The sequence below is a fragment of the Malus domestica genome, chromosome 11 (genome assembly GCF_042453785.1).
Source record: "Malus domestica chromosome 11, GDT2T_hap1".
Classification (NCBI taxonomy): domain Eukaryota; kingdom Viridiplantae; phylum Streptophyta; class Magnoliopsida; order Rosales; family Rosaceae; genus Malus; species Malus domestica.
This window is the reverse complement of record NC_091671.1, coordinates 8,548,499-8,572,786: the sequence shown is the minus strand read 5'-3', so window position 1 is coordinate 8,572,786 and position 24,288 is coordinate 8,548,499. Positions and strand designations below refer to the sequence as shown.

Sequence of the window (24,288 nt, the reverse complement as noted above, 5' to 3'; positions counted from 1 at the left end):
GACGTTGGCCGGGATTTCGGGGAAAGGATTTTCGGGAGGGACATGCGGGTGGGTTTCGGGGATGGGAGGCCATGCCGCTACTTTTGATCCACGCGCGTGTGAGCTGCTTCAGCCAAAACAGGTGCTCTCTCCATTTTTCATCTCTTCCATACTCAAACCCTAGCAGCTCCACCTCTCTCTCCCTCACACAAGCAAACTCCATCTGAAAGCCGAAGAATCCAAAGGTAAATCCCTTCGAACTCTTCGATGATCAACCAGATTTCAGATTGTTTTTGGGATATACACTACTATTTCATATAGTGTTATTTCAAAAGTGTAATCCTAAGACCTATGCCTCTTTTGTAGGCACAACAGGGATTGTGGACTACACAAACTTAGAAGATATGAAGTATGCGGTAAGTCCTTTTACTTTCTCACTCCAGAGTCCAGACATTCATATTTTCTGTAACCTTCTATGAAGCATGGGTACTAGGTTGTTGAATATTGCTTTTTCAATATGTCGATGTGTCTGAAGCGTCTATAAGAATCTCAAACTTCATAAATAATTTCCTGCAGATCAAAAAGCTTGATGGCTCTGAGTTCCGAAATGCTTTTGACCGCCAATCTGTTCGCGTATGAATCTTACAAGTTGAAAATTTATATTCTTTCCTCCTGTATTTTTGTTTATCTTTTGCTCTGTTGGGTTTTTTTTTTCCAATAACTCAAAGGGCCGAAAGGTATTCCCTTTTCATATTCTTCTCTCCCAATTTATTTAGGGTTAATTTCAATTTTCTTATGCTATTTGCAGTGGTGCTTTTTAGGGTTTAACTATTTGATTTCACAGATTCATTTCGGACACAGCAAATAGTTACATTTTAAATTCGTATTTCAGAACTCGGTTGCTTGATTCTAATGTCAATTCGTTACAACATAAGTGAACTTTTTCTTTCAATAATTTAATCTGATGTAACTCTGTTTTTGTTCTCTTATGTCTAGGTTGGTCAAGGACATGAGGAGAAGAGCACTTTGGAAATGGGTACGAAAGGAAATAAACTTGCTGAACTGCATTGGCATCTATTGTTCTGGCTTTTCTTTGATAAGTTAACTTGCTCTCTCTTTGCAGTAAGGTGCACAAATATGGGAAAAGCACGACAGGGGAAAGCTGGGATATTGTTGTGGATGAGGAGACCTATTACGAGTAAGAGTCTGGACTTGGTTCTGGTTCTGTCTGCATATAGTATGTTGAAGCAGTCAAAAGGATTTCAGGGGAACCAAATATAAAGAATTTAGATTACATTTTCTGGTATTGCTCTTACTGTAAAAGTAATTTTGATCTTTCACTTTTTGATGAAGGGCTGAGCCGCATTACGGGTGGGCAGATGTCGTTGGTGACTCTAGCCAATTGCTGTCAATTAAACCTCGAGAAAGGCCACCTGGCTTCTACCCCGCTCTTGATTTTGGATCATCATCGCCTTCAATTGATGAACCACCAGATGAATTTTCTCCAATATCGTGCGGCTCAAAGGATTTTGTATGTATTTACACTTTTTGCGATTTGATCGGAGATCTCGATATGAACCGTTGATTTTGTATTTGTGTTTAATTTTCTGTAGACCTGTTGGTTGCATGTCCAAGAAATTCCTTTTTTAGGAATGTTCATTGTCCAAGTGCTTAATAGGTTTCTGAATCCGTTTATTTATCATTTCTCCGTCAATGATTTTGACAGGCTGGTTCATGAGTTTCTCTGTCTTGATTATACTTATCATCAGTGTAAGTGAAAAAAAAATATAAAGTTGTACTCCGAACTTGACTTTTGAAAAGATCACCACCAAGCTTTGTTTGATATTATGCACATATCTCATCTTTATTTGTGTGTCTGTTGGTTTCTGATTTTCATAGGTTGAAGAGTAAACGTGGAGATGCAAGGAGGTTGAGAAGGATCCGAACAAGCTTAAGAGGCCTGCAAGTACCTTATTCGTTGTCATGTACGTTTTGTTTTTCCAATGATTTAATTTTTGTAATTTTATATTTATGAATTTTTCGTTCAATTTTATCTGGGGAGGATGTTTTTGTCTAAATTTTTTTAAGATTTATATTCCACTTTGTTTCGATTTTTTGACCTCTTGGTGTTTCAAAGACACAACCCACATATTAATAACATTATCACCCTTAACTGTTAATTTTGTTATTGTTTTCAATTATTCTAGATAAAATTTGAGGCCAAAGTTCGCTTTTTTCAGTTTTTGCTGCTGCTCCCCTGCCTTCAGTAATGAACTCTTCTTCTCGAAATATCTCTTCTTCTGATTGTATAATGGTTTTCAATTGGATTCTCTCTGTTGGTTCTGTGTTAGAAGTTGGAAAATATATATGTTGCTTTTACAGTTCGATTAACAATTCTTAATTAGAATTGGCCGATTCTTTTACTAAGCATTCGTTTGTACTCATATTTCTAACGTTAGAGATTATTCTAATTTAAGATGGAAATTGATGTTATGAAGAACCCCTTTTCTCAATTTCTTAATTTCTGATGCAACTGAACATTTGAGATGGAGATTTAAGCTAATTTAAGATGGAGATTTATTAAATATATATGATGCAACTGAGCTTCTCAATTTCTTAATTTCTGAACATTTGAGGTACTCTTCTTCTTAACAACCCCTTTTCTCCACTTATCATCTGTTTGGTCACCAAGAGAGTGGAGAATAATTTCCTAAGTTCTCTTGCGTTGATTATTTAAGACTGAAACTAATGATGATTTTGTTGAGAAATAAGCTTTTAAATGAAACTAAGCTGCAGAAACAAAGTCCAGGGTAAGTTGAGGGGTTTGAGAGAGTAAAAGTGGGATTATGAAGGGTTAAAGAAGAAAGTAAGGGTGGGATTAGATGAAGGGTTTGATGGAAGCTAACTCTTAAATATGATGCCGTTGATGGATATATTCTTACACGTATTTGGAATACAAAGTAGTATAATACGTGATATATGTGGTTTATTCTTTCTATACTTTTTCTTATGTCTTTTGATGCCTTGGTCCAATTACCTTTTGAATTCAATCTGTTTTTTTTTTTAGAAACTTGGTTGCAAGAAAAAATTGGAAGGCAACATAATTGGAAAATTGGGTTACCACAATCACCCTCTAAACAGCAGAGGAGTCTGCATTTGACATTATTTTCGACTGGGATGAGAAGATTGGAGTCCCGAGAGCATTCATAATTAGAAATGAGCATCATAGTGAGTTTTATTTGAGTTCACAACTTACCTTTATGTGCATTTTTGGTTTGGCTCTTATTTGAAATATTTTTCTAATTGTGATAATTGTGCCTCATGTTTTGTTATAGGATTTTGATATTCTAATTTCTTCTCGATAAGATATCGATTTTTGTATAAGATTGGTGTATGTTTTGGGAATTTCGGGTTTAGTCATTTTTTGTGTACTATCACAAGATTTGTGCTTGCACTCGCTATTCTCTTTTGCTACATTTGTATATATATATGATACTGATGTGATTATAAGAAATATGAAAGTGACTTCAAATGCCCAGTTTATTTGAGTCTTATCTTTTCCGTGTGAATATTAATAATCAGACCAAATTCTTTGAACTAAGCTGTAAATTTTGTGGGTTTTAAAAATAAACCCTGTGAATTATGTGAAGTGGAATGAAATCATAGGTTTTTGTAATACATTAGGAAACGAACATTATTATGCTTTTGTAATATGATACTCTCTTAATTTTATTATGTATTTGCTTCTGTAATACGATGATCTCTTAACTTGCTTTTGCAGATCTTCTTTGGTTCCTATGCTAGCTCTGTGTGTCTCCGTCTTCAAATAATATAGTTGAAAATCATTAATACTCATGGAAATTTGAAAGGGTTTTGGTCTTTGGATGGGTATAAAATGTTTGTTGGTGGTTGGTTGTATTGCTATCAAATATTTGTTGGATAGTTTGGAATGGAGTAGTTGGTTGATTTATAGAAACTGAATACACATGGAAGTTTCGGTCTGTGGATTGGTTTAAACTACTTTCTTGACAATCAAGAGTATTGGAGGGAATTTTTGGTGTTCCATTTAATAATTTTTGTCATATTTTATCAATGTAAATGACACAATATTTCTTAACATTTTTGCATGTAAATAGCCCAAAGTTTCATAATCTTTTGTATATAAGTACTGTTGTCGACCGAAAATTACATAAACTACCCAAGTGGAATGTCTTGATCTAATATTTTATGTACATAGATAGCCAAAACTTCTACGATTTTTAAGTGGAGTATCAATTAAATATAGCAGTGAATTGTACAACTTTTATATCTTTCAAACATAATGCTTTTTATGACTTTTAATCCCGCAACAACGTGCGGGTAATAATTTCTAGTTATCTATTCTAAAGTTGAGGGGCAATTGACTGTAGCTTAGCTACAGTCAAATCTTTGCCACTCAATTTCACGCTATTTACAACAATGCCAGCCAAATGGGGCTGGGTTGGGAGGGTAATTCTCAAAAGTTGAGAGGGTAATTTTGTTGTTTAGAACGGATTGCGATGGGTTAGACGCGTGTGCTTTCCTCTCATCTCTCACTCTTCCTGTTTCTGTCCTTGTCTACTGGAAAACCCACAAGCTTTCATCTTCCTCTACTTTTCCTCTCTCTCCGCTGCCCATATCTCTCGACATGAAGCACACAAACCAAGTAGTGACGGTCGACAACCGCCTCCGGTGTCGATGAATTTGGCCGTCGGAAAGCGTCCTCGCTCCGATTATGGTACGTTGAATTTCTGGATTTTCCCTTTATTCGAGTCTCCTCTCTCCTTTTGCATTTGTTTAGGGTTTATAAATTAGGGTTCTTAGGGATTTTATGGTTTTCTCGCTTTTTTTTCTTCAGAAATTGCACTGTATTTCTCAGATCGGAGCTGTTCTTATTTTAAAAAAATTGGACTAGTGTTGATTTTAGCTTTCGTCACTCTGGTAATTACTTTGAACCCCCAAAAGATCTGAAATTTCTGGTAATTGTTCTCATTGTTTTTGACAATTTGTTGTTAGAATTTGTATAAATTGCTGCCATTGTGTTGTGAAGTGTTATGATTATTTCAAAGCACACCGATTCTATGTGATTATTTCAAAGCACACCGATTCTATCAATTGCAATTCTGCAGATGGCTAATGAAATAATGGCCTGCAAAAGGAAGGAAAAAAAAAAGCCTAGAAAACACCATCGGATGATGTTTTAATCAATTGAGAAAACTGTAATTACTCACATTTTAACAAATTAAGGTTTCTTATTTCACTTCTTTGCAGGAAGCTATTAATTCTGCATCATCGGTGACTCAATCCTTAAGCGGAGAAGTGGCTGACGGTCAACGTAAGCTCATAGCTCTTGCAGCTGCACGAGGAAACTCAAGTGCAGTAAATCGTGTGGTCACACAACTTACTAATGGACCTTTGGGTGGTCTTCATGAGAAGGTTTGTCCGATCTTAAATATGTGGATATGTAACTCCAAATGTTCAATTTTATCAACTGAGTGTTGGTTGGTTGGCTATTTTAATCATGAAAAGCAATTTATTTTAATTGAGCAAACATTATGCATGGACTTGGAACTTCTTCCTTTGAATTGTAGTTGGAAGGGTGTATGATAAATTGAGTGGGATTTGAGCATAAGTCGGTTGCCAGCCCAATACAACTGATTGCATCCTTTAAATTTAAATTGAGTGGGATTAATTTATCCACATTGTAGAATTTCTCATTATACAATTCTACTGCATTTTTTTTTCAAATTTAAATTTAAATTTTAAAATTTTGGTTTTGATTATGCAGTCTGTGGATTCCATGCTGCTGCGGTATATTTAAATTCTGCTTTCCTCCACTGTTTGAGCCTGGGCCTCCTCCACCACCATAGTGGTACATTTTATTAGGAGCCTACTTTGCATAAATTATTTGTGTAATTGGTTGACTTAAATCTTTATTTGATCTAACCATTCCAATTTGGCTAATTTGTTTTTTAATTTGAATGCTTAGAAAGATAGTAATTTACTTTTGTCTTTGATTTTTCACTAATGGCTAATGGCATGTTGTGATGGGGTTTAGTAATTTTCAGTATTCTTCAATTATTTTGAATTTGCAAAATCAAATAACTCATGGAAATAAATTAATATTTCATTAATCTGTATGTAAGAGAACTTTACAATATGTCATCAAGTTTAGACTGACAACAATGAATAGCAAACTTAGGATTAATGCCTCTATTAATTTGATATTTATTATATACAGCTGTCTTATTTATTGAACATGCCAAAATAGAGTTAATTCCTTGATTTATTTGATGATTTTCTCATTACAAGATGAACATATATATAGGGAAAGAAAGAAGACATAAAACCTAACTTTGCCTAACTTGCCTAACTTGCCTAACTTACCTAACTTGCCTAATTTACATAAAGAAAGTTGACTAGCCTAACTTCACTAGCCATCCAATACTCATGGCTGCTTTTAGTTGACACTCCCCCTCAAGTTGGTGCGTAAATATCTCGAATGCCCAACTTGCTGAGTGAAAGATGGAAAATCCTACTTGACACTGCCTTTGTTAAAATATCTGCTAGCTGGTCATCACTCTTCACATAAGGCAAGTTAATGGTACCATCAACCAACCTTTCCTTAATAAAGTGCCTATCCACTTCAACATGTTTAGTACGATCATGTTGAACTGGATTATGAGCAATGCTAATGGCAGCTTTGTTATCACAATAAAGTTTTGATGGCTTTGCAGAATTAAAGCCTAATTCTCTCAACAAAGTCCTGAGCCATAACAATTCTTGCACACCATGTGCCATACCTCTAAATTCAGCTTCGGCACTGGATCTAGCCACTACATGTTGCTTCTTACTGCGCCAAGTAACTAGATTTCCTCCAACAAATGTAAAGTATCCAGAAGTCGATCTGCGATCAGTTACTGACCCAGCCCAATCTGCATCAGTGTACCCTTCAACTTCTTGATGTCCATGATTGGAAAACATCAAGCCTTTTCCAGGGGCAGACTTCAAATACCTGAGAATACGTTGTACAGCATCTATGTGGGCTTCGCTTGGCCTGTGCATAAATTGACTCACTACACTTACAGCATAGGCTATGTCAGGTCGTGTATGAGACAAATAAATCAACCTCCCAACTAATCTTTGGTACCTTTCCTTGTTAGCCGGAACTTGATCATGATAGTCTCCCAATCTATGGTTTTGCTCAATTGGTGTGTCTGCAGGTTTACAAGCTAACATCCCAGTCTCAGTTAATAAGTCTAAAACATATTTCTTTTGAGAAAGAAAAATGCCATGCTTTGATCTTGCAACTTCAATACCCAAGAAATATTTCAGAGTACCCAAGTCCTTCATTTCAAATTCCTTGGCTAGATACTTTTGAAGTTTTTGAATTTCCTCGACATCATTACCTGTAACCACCATATCATCCACATAAACAATTAAGGCTGTAAGTTTACCTCTATCATGCTTAAGAAATAAGGTATGGTCAGCTTGAGTTTGCTTGAACCCATAACTTCTCATTGATTGAGCGAACCTGCCAAACCATGCCCTTGGTGATTGTTTCAATCCATACAAGGACTTTCTTAACCTGCATACTTTGCCAATATCGCAAGTGGTAGTGAATCCTGGAGGAAGATCCATGTATACCTCTTCATCCAAGTCTCCATGTAAAAATGCATTTTTTACATCAAACTGTCGTAGAGGCCACCCTAGATTTGCTACCAATGACATAAGAACCCTGATAGTGTTGATCTTTGCTACCGGAGCAAATGTCTCCTGATAATCAATGCCATAGGTTTGAGTATAACCTTTGGCTACCAGTCTAGCCTTGTACCTTTCCACTGAACCATCAGCTTTATGCTTTACTGTGAACACCCATCTACACCCAACAGGTTTCTTGCCTTCAGGAAGTGCAATCAGTTCCCAAGTGGAGTTTTTTCGAAGCGCTTCCATCTCTTCAATCATAGCCTTTTTCCATTTTGGATCTTTAAGAGCATCCTGTAACTTATTAGGAACTGAGACTGATGACAATTGGTTTGCAAAAGATATATAAGAGTCTGACAAGCGATGAGATGAAACAAAATTAGATATAGGATATTGAATACCCTTTGTAGAAGAATGACCATAACGAACAGGGGGTATCCCTCGATTTTCTCGAATAGGATAACGAGAACCCTGAGACTCATGATGTGGTTCATTTGAATCATTTGGATCATCACTTAATGAAATCTCATGATTGGACTCATCAAATATAGTAGGCTGAAGAGAGGGAGAATGAGTGGTTACCTCAGGATAATTCGTACGAGTAGCAGCTGATTGGTCAGAGAGTTGGTCAATGTGGGGATCTGTCTGTGGGTGGTCTATCTCATCATCCCTTTTTTCTTTATCTCCCTTTTTTCTTGTCCTCTCATACACCTTCAATATTTTTTCACCTTGTGCCTCATCATTAGGCAAATCACCGACATCAGACAAGTGTTCATCTAAAAAATGCATACCACCAATGCCAAGGGGCAACTTCTCTTCCTCCTTACTCCATATCTCCCCCTGAAGAGAAGTGGCCAAATCTTCTTTTGAAAAAAAAGCCTCGTGTTCCCGAAAGGTAACATCCATAGAGACAAAAAATTTCCCAGTGGGAGGATAGTAACATCGATACCCTTTCTGAGTAGCAGAATAGCCAATAAACACACATTTGATGGCTCTAGGATCCAACTTATCACGATTTTGCATGGGGACGTGAACATAGCAGACACAACCAAACACTTTTGGAGGAATATGAAGGAGTGAAGGAAGAGAATGATATTGGGAAAGGGTCTGGATAGGTGTTTGAAATTGGAGAACACGTGATGGCATGCGATTGATAAGAAAAACAGCTGTGTGAATGGCATCACCCCAAAAACGTTTAGGAACGTGCATAGCAGAACATAAAGAGCGAGCCACATCCAAGAGATGACGATTTTTACGTTCTGCTATACCGTTCTGTTGAGGAGTATGTGGACAAGATGTTTGATGAATGATACCGTGTTGTTGAAAAAATGTTCCAAGTCCATAATTCAAATATTCTTTCCCATTGTCAGATCGAACAACTTGAATTTTAGCATGAAATTGGGTTTGAATCATTTGATGAAAGATTGGAAAAATAGTCATAACCTCACTCTTATTTTTGAGTAAGTATACCCAAGAAACTCGAGTGCAGTCATCAATGAAAGAGACAAAGTATTTAGCACCAGTATAAGTAGGAATATGAAATGGTCCCCAAAAATCAGAATGAATAAGAGAGAAAGGAACATTACTTTTATGGGAACTTAAAGGAAATGAGACACGATGATTTTTAGAAAGAATGCAAGTTTCACAATGGAAATCAGAAACCTTGACTTTAGAAAATAAAGAAGGGAATAGATATTGCAGGTACTGAAAGGAAGGGTGTCCCAATCTTTTGTGCCATAACCAAATTTTTTCAGAAGCTTCAAATTGTTTGGCCTCCACTTGACAACTGTAACTTGTCTTCTCACAATCTGGTGGTAAGTCCAAGTAGTATAGACCTCCCCTCTCTCTACCATGACCAATCAATGCTTTCGTTCGAATATCCTGAAACCAACAATGGGTAGGAGAAAAGATGGCAAGACAGTTTAGTTGATTTGTAAGTTTACCAATGGAAAGCAAATTGTGAGAAAGATTAGGAACATGTAAAACAGATGAGAGAGATAAGCCTGGTGTTAATGAGATGGAGCCTGCTCCAAGCACTGGAGTAGAAATACCATTAGCAACTTTAACGGTATTTAAAGGTGGAGTAGTGTGAGAAACAAACCATGTAGAGTCATTGGTCATGTGGTCAGAAGCCCCTGAATCAATGATCCAAGGTTTATTGGGAGGAACAATTGTAGTGTTCAAGGCAAAACCAAAGTTACCTGCATCGACTAAGGAAGTAGAAGCAGTAGTAGGAGAAACTAAGTGAGCAGATTGATCCACCCGAGGTATGGAAGGCTTTGGTGTCAAGTGTGCTTGTGATCCACCAATGCCTTTCTTTTTATTTTCCTTCTTTTGAACCCACCAATCAGGATATCCATGCAGCTTGAAGCAAGTGTCTCTAGTATGCTTATCCTTGTCACAATAAGTACACTTCCTTGTATCAGTAGTTTTGGATCCACCTAATCGAGAATTGGAGATTCCACGGGGAAATCGAGACGGAGCAGCTACCATGGCGGATCCTTCCACTTGTGGGCCAACCAACATAATGGTTTGCCTACTTGCTTCAGTATTCACAAGAGCATAAGTAGCACGAACAGAAGGCAGAGTTGTTTGAGTCAAAACTTGACTGCGAACATGATCTAAATGAGGATCAAGACCAGCCAGAAAATCATACAATCTTTCTTCCGAAATTTCTGTCTCTCGGGTAGCAATATCATCAGCGCACTTCAATTTACCAGGACGCAAGAAATCAATTTCTTGCCATGTTTGCTGAAGTTTACCATAATATGCAGATAAAGGTTCTCCATTCTGGCGAGTCGCCAGTGCTTGACGGCGAAGTTCGTATAACTTTGATGCATCTTTTTCAATTGAGTAAGTTTGGGTTACAGCATCCCAAACATCTTTTGCAGTAGAGAGTCGGAGAAAAATGGCTCGTACATCTCTGGTCATGGAGTTGAGTAACCAAGATTGAACCATGGCATTCTCTTCCTCCCATATAGCATACAATGCATCAGCTTCTGCTGGTGCCATTTTTGTTCCACTGACATAAGACCATTTACCTCTGCCAGTGATGTAGATGCGGACACTTTGGGACCATGAGGAATAGTTGGACCCATCCAACTTGTCTGGGGTGATATGTAGAGACATATCACTTTGAGTAACAGTAGCTGAAACAGTGGTCTTGGAGTCACCCATTATTACTGCCTCAGAGGTTATGGGTAAATTTGTTGGGTGATTCCAACGGGTATGGTTTATGGGGTATTGGGTAGTATATTTTTTGTGTGGAAAGATTTCTGGGTTTTGCAGAGATACTGCAAATGGGAAGAATATGGGAAAAGATGCAGCGGAATATGTATGGTTAACAAGCTGGATATGGGTAATAATGTTGGCAGATATGGCCAAATGAAAAAGAGTAAGATTGGATTGGTATGAAAGTAGAAGACCTGCAGAATAGCAGGTATTGGTATGAAAGTAGAAGACCTGCAGAATAGCAGGTCTTATTGGGTAGATGGCAGTAGTGCCAGTAAGTGAATCAGAATAGAAACTCTTTTTGGATCAGAATGGCTCTGATACCATGCCAAAATAGAGTTAATTCCTTGATTTATTTGATGATTTTCTCATTACAAGATGAACATATATATAGGGAAAGAAAGAAGACATAAAACCTAACTTTGCCTAACTTGCCTAACTTACCTAACTTGCCTAATTTACATAAAGAAAGTTGACTAGCCTAACTTCACTAGCCATCCAATACTCATGGCTGCTTTTAGTTGACAGAACAACATCATTCATCCTCTATATTTAATATTACTTGCTTTTCTTAATCTATTTTTCCATCAATCTTTTCTGCTACGTAATCTCATTTGGTTTTTGATTTTGTGAAATGTTTTGGAAGCGGGAGTGTGTGAAATGTGCTGATGCTGATGATAGTGCCGAATTGGGTGACCCTCCTCAACTAGCAGAGCAGGTAACAGAGCTTCTTCCAACTCAAATTTAATGATTCAAGCTGCCTAAGATTTGCATAACATTCCCAAGTTGTGGTCGATGTGCCTGAGTGGTTGAGTGCTTGACTAATGAATGTAACCACTAAGATTTGGATTGTTTTTGGGGGTTAAGAAATAACATTGCTAATTTCGGATTTATGGGTTTGAATTTTTGTCAAGTATGTGATTCCGTGTTCTGTGTGTATTGATTGACTGATGAAAAAATGTAGCCATAAAATATTGATTTTGACAATTTTGATTATGAGATTGCCTCTTTATATAATGTACAATTTTTGTAGTTGCCTTCAATGTTATTGTCATTGGCTCGGGTGCTCAAAAGATCTATATACAATGTCGTTTTGCCAATAATTTGGGTATTGGGTTGAATATCATAAAAGTGAATATCTGTAACTATAGATCTGCAAATGTTTGGTAGATAGAGCAATTTGGGAATTTGTTACCAAAACATTGATGGATAACATGTATATCATTTTTTTTTACGTGAATGTTGAATGTTGAATGCCTTATCATTTTGGTTTTTAACATGCCATTGTTTATCTATATCCAAAATGAGTCTGAATCTTTTCAAATAAATGTTACTTTCTGATTTGAGAAACTGTAATTCACTTTTTATTGATCTTTTCCAGTATATTTGATTTACAGAGCTCTTGGGTTGTCAATTGTGACTGGAAATTCTACTCCCCACATGAATCATAGGTAAAAAATAGTATTTTCTTTTCTTATTACTTTTCCTTCAAATGTGTTTTATTTTGAGATTGTCTCTTTATATATTATAAATTTCCAGCACTTATGCAAACTTCAGAGCATATAGGAAAGCAAATATTTTCCATTTTAGGTACGACCTAAACCAAGTGAGGTGCATCAAGGATGAGGATGGAAAGGTTCTTGCTACAGAGAACGCGGTTAAAGACAGATGGAGAGGTTATTTTCATAATCTTTTCAATGAAGGACATGAAATGAGTGCTTCTTTAGGGGAGTTGAGTAACTCAGAAGAGTGTAGAAACTACTCTTTTTATCGTCGAATCCGGAAGGAAGAAATGGTTGTAGCTTTGAAGAAGATGAAGCATAAAAAAGCAATAGGCCCAGACGATATACCAATCGAAGTGTGGAAACTTTTGGGAGAGACAGGTATAACATGGCTCACTGACCTTTTCAATAGGATTTTGAAAACGAAGAAGATGCCAAATGAGTGGCGAACGAGCACTTTGGTGCCTATCTACAAGAATAAGGGCGACGTACAAAATTGCATGAACTATAGGGGTATTAAGCTAATGAGTCATACAATGAAGCTCTGGGAGAGAGTCATTGAGCATAGATTGAGGCAAGAGACACGGGTTTCGGACAACCAATTCGGGTTCATGCCAGGGCGCTCAACCATGGAGGCAATCTATCTCTTACGAAGATTGATGGAAAGATATAGAGATGGGAAAAAGGATTTACACATGGTCTTTATAGATTTGGAAAAAACGTATGATAGGGTCCCAAGAGACATTCTTTGGAGGATTTTAGAGAAGAAAGGAGTACGAGTAGCATATATCCAAGCTATAAAGGATATGTATGAAGGAGCAAAGATTGCCGTAAGAACTCATGAAGGACAAACCGAAAGCTTTCCCATAACTGTAGGATTACATCAAGGCTCATCCTTAAGTCCTTACCTTTTTGCGTTGGTAATGGATGAGTTAACAGGACATATTCAAGATGATATTCCTTGGTGTATACTTTTCGCAGACGATATAGTGTTGATAGATGAAACTCAGGAAGGGGTAAATGCAAATCTTAACCTTTGGAGAGAAGTGTTGGAATCTAAAGGTCTTCGCCTAAGCCGATCAAAGACAGAATATATGGAGTGCAAGTTCAGTGCAAATGGAGGCCAAAACGAGTTAGGGGTGAGGATCGGAGATCAAGAAATACCAAAGAGCGACCGTTTTCGTTACCTAGGATCTATCTTGCAAAAGAACGGAGAATTAGATGGAGATCTCAATCATAGAATACAAGCTGGATGGATGAAGTGGAAGAGTGCATCCGGCGTGTTATGTGATCGCCGTATGCCACTGAAGCTCAAGGAAAAATTTTATAGGACGGCAATAAGGCCGGCGATGCTGTATGGCACAGAATGTTGGGCGGTGAAACATCAACACGTACACAAAATGGGTGTAGCGGAGATGAGGATGCTTCGTTAGATGTGTGGGCACATGAGAAAGGATAAGATTAGGAATGAGGATATCCGGGGTAAAGTAGGAGTAGCCGAAATTGAAGGAAAGATGAGAGAAAATCGGTTACGGTGGTTTGGACATGTGCAAAGAAGGCCTACTGACGCTCCGATTAGAAGATGCGACTATGGGACAGAGGTTCAGGGCCGAAGGGGTAGAGGAAGACCTAGGAAAACCTTGGAAGAGACTCTAAGAAAAGACTTAGAGTACTTGGATCTAACGAAGGACATGACACAGGATCGAGCACAATGGCGTTCTAAGATTCATATAGCCGATCCCACTCAGTGACTTGGATTTTCCAAGTCTCCAACCGAGAAGTTTTCCTCACTCGGAAAATTAAAGGAACAGTACCCCAACCTACATGCTCCACTCAGAAAGCTTCAACATACAAGCTTCAACAAAAGAAAATTCAAAGAACTTAGCGAAGAAGGCTTTGGTGTATTTAACACAATACGTTGAAATGAAGGAAAGCTTATTTATTGATATCCCCGATAAGCTACAAATATGTACATATACATGAGTCAAAATAAACACACAAGAGGGAGCCTTCACAAAGGTTGCTTAGAAGAAGTCTCAGCAGTCGGTAGAGCCCCAGAAAGAGAAGGCACCGGAGGGGGATCATTTGGAGCCTCAGTACTGGACAGAACCCTAGAAGGAGGAGGCATCAGAGGTTGATCATTTGGAGCTTCATTACGCGGTACAGCCCCAGAAGACGAAGGCAATAAATGCCTTTGGAACAAACCCACAAATCTCTGATGATCAAGTAAAACCTGACCATCAGTTTCCTTCATCTGGTCAAGCTTCCTTTTCATGTTTGTAGCATAGTCATGTGCGAGCCGGTGCAACTGTTTATTCTCATGCTTGAGCCCTCTAATCTCCTGTTTGAGACTCATCACTTCAGCCGCCAATGATTCAACTTGGCGGGTTCGAGCAAATAGGCGTTGGGCCATATTAGACACAGAACCTGCACACTGAACACTGAGAGCCAGCGAATCCTTAACAGCTAACTCATCAGACCGTTTGGAAAGTAGTCTGTTATCTTTGGGAGTGAGAAGGTTCCTGGCCACCACCGCAGCGGTCATATCATTCTTCATCACGGAATCCCCAACGGTAAGAGGACCAGTAGGGGCGACAAAAGATGGGCGCCATATGTTGTCGGACAAATCAAGATCTTAGAAGTGCAAGAATGAAGCTTCTACTGGTGGAGATTCAAGTGTGCTTTGGAACTTAATGCCAGCCCCTATAAAAATCTGCACTCGACGGAGCTTCAGAAATCGAAAAGGCACCTACTCAGAAATCGAAGAGGCGTTTGCTTTCTCAAAAGCTGGGTTGCTTAGAGATCACGAGGGTTGATATCAGAAATCGAAGAGGTGTTTGCTTTCTCAAAAGTTGGGCTGCTCAAAGACCACGAAGGCTGATCTCAGAAATCGAAGAGGCGCTCGCTTTCTCAAAAGCTGGGCTCCCCAGAGACCACGAGGGCCGATCTCAGAAATCGAAGAGGCACCTACTTTTCCAGCCTTGTCAGCACCTGTCACACGCACACTCAGCTTTGCGAAAATTATGGGCATTCTGTCGAAGACTTCTAGGGAAGTAGAAAACACATGAATCTTACTGTTCAATCACCCATTTCCCACACGCAACAATAGCTCATGGGTACCACAGAAAACTTTGCCAAAGTTCTCTGCCAAAGTTAAGCACGTGAAGCTTGCAGCTCCCACTACATCGCTCTGACCAAGAAGGGTAAAATAATAGCAAAGAAACAGCACTAACAAAGTTTAAACCCATAAATTTTGAAGGTCTAGCTACCATATTATTACCCACAAGGGTAAAGGAACAGTACCACTACTGGATAATTGGAAAGTCCCTGTGTGTCAACCTCTGTGCTTTGTGGCAAGGTAGACTAGCAAACATGCCCAACCTTTACTCCCATTCGAGAAAACACTTCCAATAAGATTGGTTGCTCCAAAATCGAAGAGGCACCGTCCTCCGAATCTCGAGAGCCAGACTCCCAACATGACTACTTTCTTAAAAATCGAAGAGAGGGTAAAGGAACAGTACCATTGCTGGATAATTGGAAAGTCCCTGTGTGTCAACCTCTGTGCTTCGTGGCAAGGTAGACTAGCAAACATGCCCAACCTTTACTCACATTCGAGAAAAAACTCCCAACAAGACTGCTTGCTCCAAAATCGAAGAAGCACCGCCCTCCGAATCTCGAGAGCCAGACTCCCAACATGATTACTTTCTCAAAAATCGAAGAAACACTGCTCCCCGAATCTTCGAGAGCCAGACCCCCAACATGATTGCTTTCTCAAAAATCGATGAGGCATCGTTCTCCGAATCAATCGAAGAGGCGCTCGCTTTCTCAAAAGCTGGGCTACTCAGAGACCACGAGGGCCGATCTCAGAAATCGAAGAGGCACCTACTTTTCTAGTCTTGTCAGCACCTGTCACACGCACACTCAGCTTTGCGGAAATTATGGGCATTCTGTCGAAGACTTCTGGTGAAGTAGAAAGCACATGAATCTTACTGTTCAATCACCTACTTCCCACACGCAACAATAGCTCATGGGTACCACAGATAACTTTGCCAAAGTTCTCTGCCAAAGTTGAGCACGTGAAGCTTGCAGCTTCCACTACATCGCTCTGACCAAGAAAGGTAAAAGAATAGCAAAGAAACAGCACTAACAAAGTTTAGACACATAAATTTTGAAGGTCTAGCTACCATATTATTACCCACAAGGGTAAAGGAACAGTACCACTGCTGGATAATTGGAAAGTCCCTGTGTGTCAACCTCTGTGCTTCGTGGCAAGGTAGACTAGCAAACATGCCCAACCTTTACTCACATTCGAGAAAACACTCCCAACAAGATTGCTTGCTCCAAAATCGAAGAGGCACCATCCTCCGAATCTCGAGAGCCAGACTCCCAACATGACTACTTTCTCAAAATCGAAGAGAGGGTAAAGGAACAGTACCATTGCTGGATAATTGGAAAGTCCCTGTGTGTCAACCTTTGTGCTTCGTGGCAAGGTAAACTAGCAAACATGCCCAACCTTTACTCACATTCGAGACAACACTCCCAACAAGATTGCTTGCTCCAAAATCGAAGAGGCACCGCCCTCCGAATCTCGAGAGCCAGACTCCCAACATGATTACTTCCTCAAAAATCGAAGAGACACTGCTCTCCGAATCTCGAGAGCCAGACCCCCAGCATGATTGCTTTCTCAAAAATTGAAGAGGCATCGTTCTCCGAATCTCGAGAGCCAGATACCACAGACCACTTTTTCAAAGTGCTCTGACAGAGTGAAAACATGTGAAACTGGCAGCTCCCACTACCGTGCTATGACTAAGCAGGGTAAAGGAATAGCATTACTACTTGTTAGGGAGACTCCTATATATGTCGACCTTCATCCCCAACGGACAGGCAGACCTGAAAAAATGCTCAACCCTTCATCATATCTGAGAGGGCACTCCCAACGAAGCCTTTCGAAATATTCAGCTTTCTTTCCCCCCGATAATACCTCTGCAAACAAGCTATACTAGAGCAAGAATATCTCATATCATCAGGGTTAAAAGCAAGAGTATCCCATATCATGCTTTTTCCCTGTCTTTTCCTTTGGCCTTGTTTTTACTTGCAAGACAAGGAGAAAGAGAGCAATCAGTCAGCACTTGGAATCAAGCTTCCAGTCAGGAACTGACTGCCTGGAACCCCTTACCTGATTACTTACCTGGCATTGCTGTCGAGTACTCATCTTCAACATCTTATGTTTCCAGGGAAGATTCCGCATCTGTTTGAGGAACAGATAGGGCAAGTGCGAAGGATACAAGGAAGCATGTGGAGACAAGCGTAACAGCACACGTGCCGATACATCCATTACTCTGTCAAAAGCAAAGGTATCCCATATCAGCAGGGTGGAACGTACTCTAGATTTGATGGACTTGTTTTGACCCTCAAATTCTTCAGTCGGCCTTATACTCTGGAGGAAACCAGAAAACCCTCAAGCTCAGTTCAAGAATAAGCCTGTGGAAAGTTACTTCTTCAAAAACAAAAGTATCTCATATCATCTCTTCTCATTTTTCTTCTCTTTATCCTTCATGCTGCTGCAAGATGGGGAGAAGGTGAACAATCAGTCGGAGCTCTGATTGCTTACCTTGTCTGTCACCTCTTTCAGCAGACCCCCTAGCTCGGCGACTTGGGGGACTCCTACTACATGGTTTGTATCGCGCTTGACCAAGCCTGAAACTACAAGTAAGCTTCAAGTGAAATTGATACATTACCTTGTGCATCTCCACCAGTTAAAGATACCACCCCTGGATGGAGGAAGAGTACTTCCAGAGAAGATGCCACATCTACCTATGAGACAGATAAGGCAAGTCAAGACGACACCACACTCCGATACTTAGAAGTTTCGTGATTACGAGATCATTCTCCCACAATATTTCCTAATGTCATTTGTACTAAATCATTCACTTGTACTCACTAAAGGAGAGCTTGAACCTATGTACTTGTGTAAACCCTTCACAATTAATGAGAACTCTTCTATTCCGTGGACGTAGCCAATCTGGGTGAACCACGTACATCTTGTGTTTGCTTTCCTATCTCTATCCATTTATATACTTATCCACACTAATGACCGGAGCAATCTAGCGAAGATCACAAAAAGCGACCGTTTTCGCTACCTAGGATCTATCTTGCAAGAGAACGGAGAATTAGATGGAGATCTCAACCATAGAATACGAGCTGGATGCATGAAGTGTAAGAATGCATCCGACGTGTTGTGTGACCGTCGTAGGCCACTGAAGCTCAAGGGAAAATTTTATAGGACGGCAATAAGGCCAGCGATGTTGTATGGCACAGAATGTTGGGCGGTGAAGCATCAACACGTACACAAAATGGGTGTAGCGGAGATGAGGATGCTTCGTGGGATGTGTGGGCACACGAGAAAGGATAAGATTGGGAATGAGGATATCCGAGGTAAAGTAGGAGTAGCCGAAATTGTAGGAAAGATGAGAGAAAATCGGCTCCGGTGATTTGGACATGTGCAAAGAAGGCCGAATGACGCTCCGGTTCGAAGATGTGACTACGGGACAGAGGTTCAGGGCCGAAGGGGTAGAGGAAGACCTAAGAAAACTTTGGAAGAGACTCTAAGAAAAGACTTAGAGTACTTGGATCTAACGGAGGACATGACACAAAACCGAGCGCAATGGCGTTCTAAGATTCATATAGCCGACCCCACTTAGTGGGAAAAGGCTTTGTTGTTGTTGTTGTTGTTGCTTATCAGTTTATCTTACTTCTTTGAACCAAAGGCAAATTCCAATCTTGCATTGTTAAGCCCTGAAATTAGAACAAAAAAACTTGCATGAAATTGAAGTTTCCTCTGATTGAGAACTCATTTTTCTTCTACTTGAAGTTTTCTCTGATTGATTTCTGAATAATTTAAAAATGGGCATGTTAAATTGTGGGTTATGATTTCAAAACCCGCAGCGGAGCGCGAACATATTTTCTAGGATGAAACCTATTTTGCACAACCATTAACAAATTGTTTGCACCTTTACGTAATCTCCATTAGAAAAGCCACAAGTTTCTCAACCAAGCAAATTGGCATCATAATATCCGAAGGGTGCAAATTAGCCTTTTCTTATTTTTTTATATTTTCTTTTAAAAAAAACACCAAGAAGCAGGCGGCTAGCACCATCACTATGCCTGTTGCAACATCAAATGCCCCTTTCTTTCTTTTTCTTTTGCAAAACGGCCAAAGTACCCAGATTCTTCTTTTCTATAAGAAGCTTGCTAAAGACCAACTACCACACCAACTAACTTAACTACCTCTTATATTATTGGGGTGATTTTTAGTCATCACCCTCAAGTGGTGGTAATGCTTATAACCTTATTTATTACCGTTGTATGGGTTTAAATTTTGAGATTTGTGTTTATCCAGGGTATTAAACTCATAACGGTGATAAATAAAGTAGTGAGTATCACCATCATTTGAGTGTGGAGAACAAAAATATTCTTATAATATTTTACGCAAAAGGGGAAAATATCCTAATTGCAAAAGCAAAATAGAGAGGTAATAATTAAAGAGTTTTAAGCTCTTAATTAATGATATTTAATTTGCTTGGTAACGAGAATTATTTGGGAGTCAGTCACCTACCGTATGCATGCAAATTGGAGGAGACAATTCATGGGGCAAATTACACCACCGTATCCTTTGGAACTTCACTTATAGCCCCATGTTCACTAGGAAGACATGAAAATTATGAACAAAATTGATTTTTCTCCGAACCATGCCAACTGGATCATGATAAATTTATAACTCAATCAAGTTTATTTGCTTTGATAATTAATATTTTGGGTAACAATTTAGGATGAGATTCATTAAATACTAACAATTAGAGGACGACATTAATTGGAGTGCGTCAAAGATAGGACAATAAGTTAAAAGGCCAATGACATAGCTATAAGTCACATTATCGTGACATATCTTTGTACTAAAAACAAATTTGTTAGTATCCTATTGATTGCTGAAAAAAAAAATCTCTTATCAATTGTAATAAATCTAAATTCAAATCCATTAATAAACTGCTGAGAGTTTTCATTTTTGTGGGTTTAATAGAAACCCTTTCATGTCACTTAGTACTATTCTTTTCACTTGTAAGTGAGAAGTCTTGAGTTGGATTCTTGCCAAAGACGAATTTGAACCACATTATTGTTAGTCCATTATGAAGCTAAACCTATCCCCTTCCTCTTAGTATAGATAATATCATTTGTTCGAACAAAAAAAAAAAAAACTCTTTCATTGTCAAGATTAGTCGAAAGATTGCTAAAACCATTGGATTGGAATTCAGAATGCACATGAGAGAATATTGATAGCAACAATGCTAGAAAACCTTGATTTGTCATAGCCCATGGGCTTTAAAGTCGGGGTTAAAATTCTTTAAAAAATGGTCATTTGCAAACCCTATTAACCATACCAACCAACTTGAACCCAATTACCTTCACCTCTATGGAGGAGTTCATATAATTAACAGTATGAGATTAGTCTACTTTCAATAAACATGTCCAGTCAACTTGGTGTTTTGAAGAACATTGCTTGGCTTTAGATCACAATGAACTATCCGTGTTTCACTCTGGTTATGAAAATAATCCAGTGCATAATGGCAACACCAATAACAATATCTAGCCCTTGAAGAAGATTTTAAATTGTTGGATGTATTGATCTCTTACCTCTTCAATTACAGGAGGCGATGCAACCACTCCTCTAAGCTCCTTTGGTGCATCAACTCATAAACTAGAGCCTAGAAATAATCATCGAGAAAACATGCAGATATGACCTTGACGAGATTTTGATGCTTGATATTTCTCAAAGCCTCACATTCGGCTATGAAACTCTTTGATGCTTGATATTGTTAAACACCTTCATATCTACAAGTACAAGCCGAGCTCTATTGTCAGTATACAAACTCAAAACTGTCAAATTAGCTGAAGAAAACCAATCAGTGGCGTTTGAGAAAGTAGCCTATGACACTTGCAAAGTAGAGCAAGTATGAATACAAAAGGGATTATTAATTTCAAGCTATAAGCTAATCTTCTATTCTTGGAGCTCTTTAGATTGCAGCTGGGCAGCTTGAGATTAGGAATTCCCTTGCAGAATCTAGTGTTGTCAACAATTGAAATAGCACTTTGATTTTCGAAAACACCTTACACTGATAGTGGTCAAGTCTAATAGGAAACTCAAATCACCATCTTTACAGCTTCCAAGATGATTTTATTGAATCTTGAGGGTCTTGAGATTATGAATCTTTAAAAAATTTGGAATCTGTCAATGTGAATATTCAACAATTTCGTGGCACGAACTAGACTTTCATCAATGTGAATATTACACAAAAATACCAAGTACAAGAAGTAGTAATACACTCTTCACACAATGAACCTCATTGGTGATTATTTACATTGCAAACTTCCACATCTACTGTGGTAACATAAAAGCTAGACTTCACAGGCAGTACATGAAATTTCTCTATCACAAACGCACATAAAAAAAAGTTTCTATCCAAGAAAAGTATTCCTAATGGAATGAAGTTCAGATGCAGCATCATTGATATTCTTTAGTCGATCTGTTGTGGATTCAGCAGAACAAGCAATTCCAATTCTAAATATTGAACTCAAGCACACCTCAACTTTATGAATTCTCGCACTACATTGATTGGGATTCTCGTTCGTGCATCCTTGAAGAAGTGGTGCATCTGCAATCTTACTAACTCGCTAAGGGATAGCCATCTTGACAAAATTATGAAGGTTCAAGCTATCATCAAACATGTTGTCAGTGGGTCTTTTCCTTGTAAACATCTCCAACAAGAGAATGCCAAAGCTGTAGACATCACCATTCGTTGACACCTCACTTCCCATGCCATACTCTACAATTCAAACATCACATTTGTGTATAAATAGTTCAGTTTGAATTTTGTAAATTAAATACTCAAAAATAAAAAAGGAAATCTAATGAAGTGTATATCTAACATATATATACCTGGAGCTACATAACCAACCGTTCCTCTTATTCCAACGGAACTTGTCTGACTTTGAATTGTTGAAACATTACTCTTTACTTGTGAAAGAAACCTTGTTAATCTAAAGTCAGAAACATGGCCAATCAATTCGTTGTCCAAGAGAACGTTTCTTGGCTTGAGATCACAATGACCTATTGGCGTTTCACAATGATTATGAAGATAATCTAGTGCACAAGCAACACCAATGGAAATTTCTAGCCTCTGAAGAAGACTGAACTTCTTGGGTACATGATCTCTTAAGTCTTCAGTTCCAGTAGGTGGATGCAGCCACTCCTCTAAGCTCCCGTTGTCCATGTACTCAAAAACTAGAGCCTTGAAATCATTACCATGAAAATCAACACTTGAACACACGGTTATAATCTTGACGAGATTTCGGTGCCTAATATTTCTCAAAGCTTCACATTCGGCTATGAAACTCTTCGAAGCTCCACGGCGTAACAAGTTAAACACCTTCACGGCAACAAGTTGAGCTTTATCATCCTCATCAAGAACTCCTTTGTACACATACCCAAAACTACCAGCACCAATTAAATTAGCCTCTGAGAACCTGTCAGTAGCTTTGAGTAGAGTAGCATATGACACTTGCAGAATATTGTTCCCCAAAGTGCTCAACGAAATTTCTTTCCTTTTCTTCATTGGCGAACAAAGAAAGAAATAGGAGAACACCATGGCTATTCCTAGAAGAGTAAGTCCAAATACTAAAGGGAGTATTAGTTTCAAGCTACGAGACAATTTTCGTTTCTTGGTCTCTTTAGATTTGCATTTGGGAAGCTTTAAATTAGCAACAGGGCTGCACAGATTAGTGTTGCCAACAACTGAAATAGCATTCGCATTTTTGAAAACACCTCCAGTTGGTACCTCTCCCCAAAATTGATTGAATGATAAGTTCAGATTATTTAGGATTCTAAAGCCTTCTAAAAAATGTGGAATTTCACCTGAAAAATTATTGCGAGAAAGATCTAGATCTTGAATCCCTCTCACTGAACTCATAGACAAAGGAATGGACCCGTTGAAGAAGTTTCCTTGCAAGTGCAGGACTTCTAAACTCTCACAACCACCAAGGCTACTGGGGAGTTCTCCAGATAACATGTTATCAGAAATGTCCAGTTCACTTAGACTTTGTAAATTCCCAACCTCCGGGGGAAGGGAACCTGTGAAGAGGTTATTAGACAAGTCCAAAGAAATCGATAAGGAGGAGAGTCTAAAAACTTGTTTGGGTATTGTTCCATTTAGAAGGTTATAAGAAAGATTCAACAACTGCAACCCCTGGCATTCCCCTAGGCTTGAAGGAATGCTGCCCTCAAGATGATTTCTATGCAACGCAAGATGGAATAACTTGGTTAAATTTCTTAAGGAAGACGGAATATTTCCTGATAATTTGTTCATGGAAATATCTAATTCTCCAAGGGGCCTCAGAAGTAATCACATGACGCAAGTTCAGAGTTGTCAAATAGAACAACATTTTATGTTGTCAACGTTTGAAATCAACAACCTTGAATTTCTCAGGTTTCTCAACGTGTTGCTTGACGACACCAACATTTGATTGATCCATGGTTTCATAATGAAAATTTCTGTCTTAGAATGTTGGAAACCAATCAAATGTCACTGACACAATATATATTTTGCACAGTTTATTTCGAATGCTAAATTCAACAACAAATACTATAAATATCAAAATACAAACACTTAAGTAAATTGCATATAAAATCACAAATCATTGACTTGTTCTTGAAGATAAAGGCTTGCAAATGCAATCACCTAAGACAGAAATTCACCCCTACACCCATGCAATAGTTCAACGGACATCTATCTTGCAGGATACA

General features: G+C 38.7%; 2 protein-coding genes across 13 annotated transcripts; one reads left to right on the top strand and one right to left on the bottom strand.

Moving 5' to 3' along the window:
• On the top strand, positions 1-4,130 carry LOC103422586 (uncharacterized). 12 transcript variants are annotated; one of them, XR_011572785.1, is made up of 10 exons: positions 15-224; positions 346-395; positions 556-612; positions 976-1,015; positions 1,103-1,177; positions 1,333-1,510; positions 1,706-1,749; positions 1,879-1,964; positions 3,047-3,207; positions 3,761-4,130. XR_011572785.1 is itself a non-coding variant. In XM_029088386.2 (8 exons), exons 2-8 carry the CDS (start codon positions 384-386, stop codon positions 3,781-3,783), a joined length of 471 nt encoding a protein of 156 aa, XP_028944219.1. In that variant the 5' UTR covers positions 8-224; positions 346-383; the 3' UTR covers positions 3,784-4,130. The 12 variants fall into 12 exon arrangements, 8 of the variants coding, with proteins under 8 accessions (XP_070663646.1, XP_070663645.1, XP_070663647.1 ...); XR_003766696.2 differs by lacking the exon at positions 1,706-1,749 and having other exon boundaries at positions 10-224; XR_003766698.2 differs by lacking the exon at positions 3,047-3,207 and having other exon boundaries at positions 14-224.
• An 18,030-nt stretch (positions 4,131-22,160) lies between these two features.
• On the bottom strand, positions 22,161-23,867 carry LOC114819719 (probable LRR receptor-like serine/threonine-protein kinase At3g47570). Its single transcript, XM_029089318.2, has 2 exons — positions 22,426-23,867; positions 22,161-22,312 (listed from the first exon to the last, which is right to left on the bottom strand). The coding sequence occupies exons 1-2, from the start codon at positions 23,849-23,851 to the stop codon at positions 22,161-22,163; spliced, it is 1,578 nt and encodes a 525-aa protein (XP_028945151.2). The 5' UTR covers positions 23,852-23,867.
• Between the last annotated feature and the right edge of the window lie 421 nt (positions 23,868-24,288).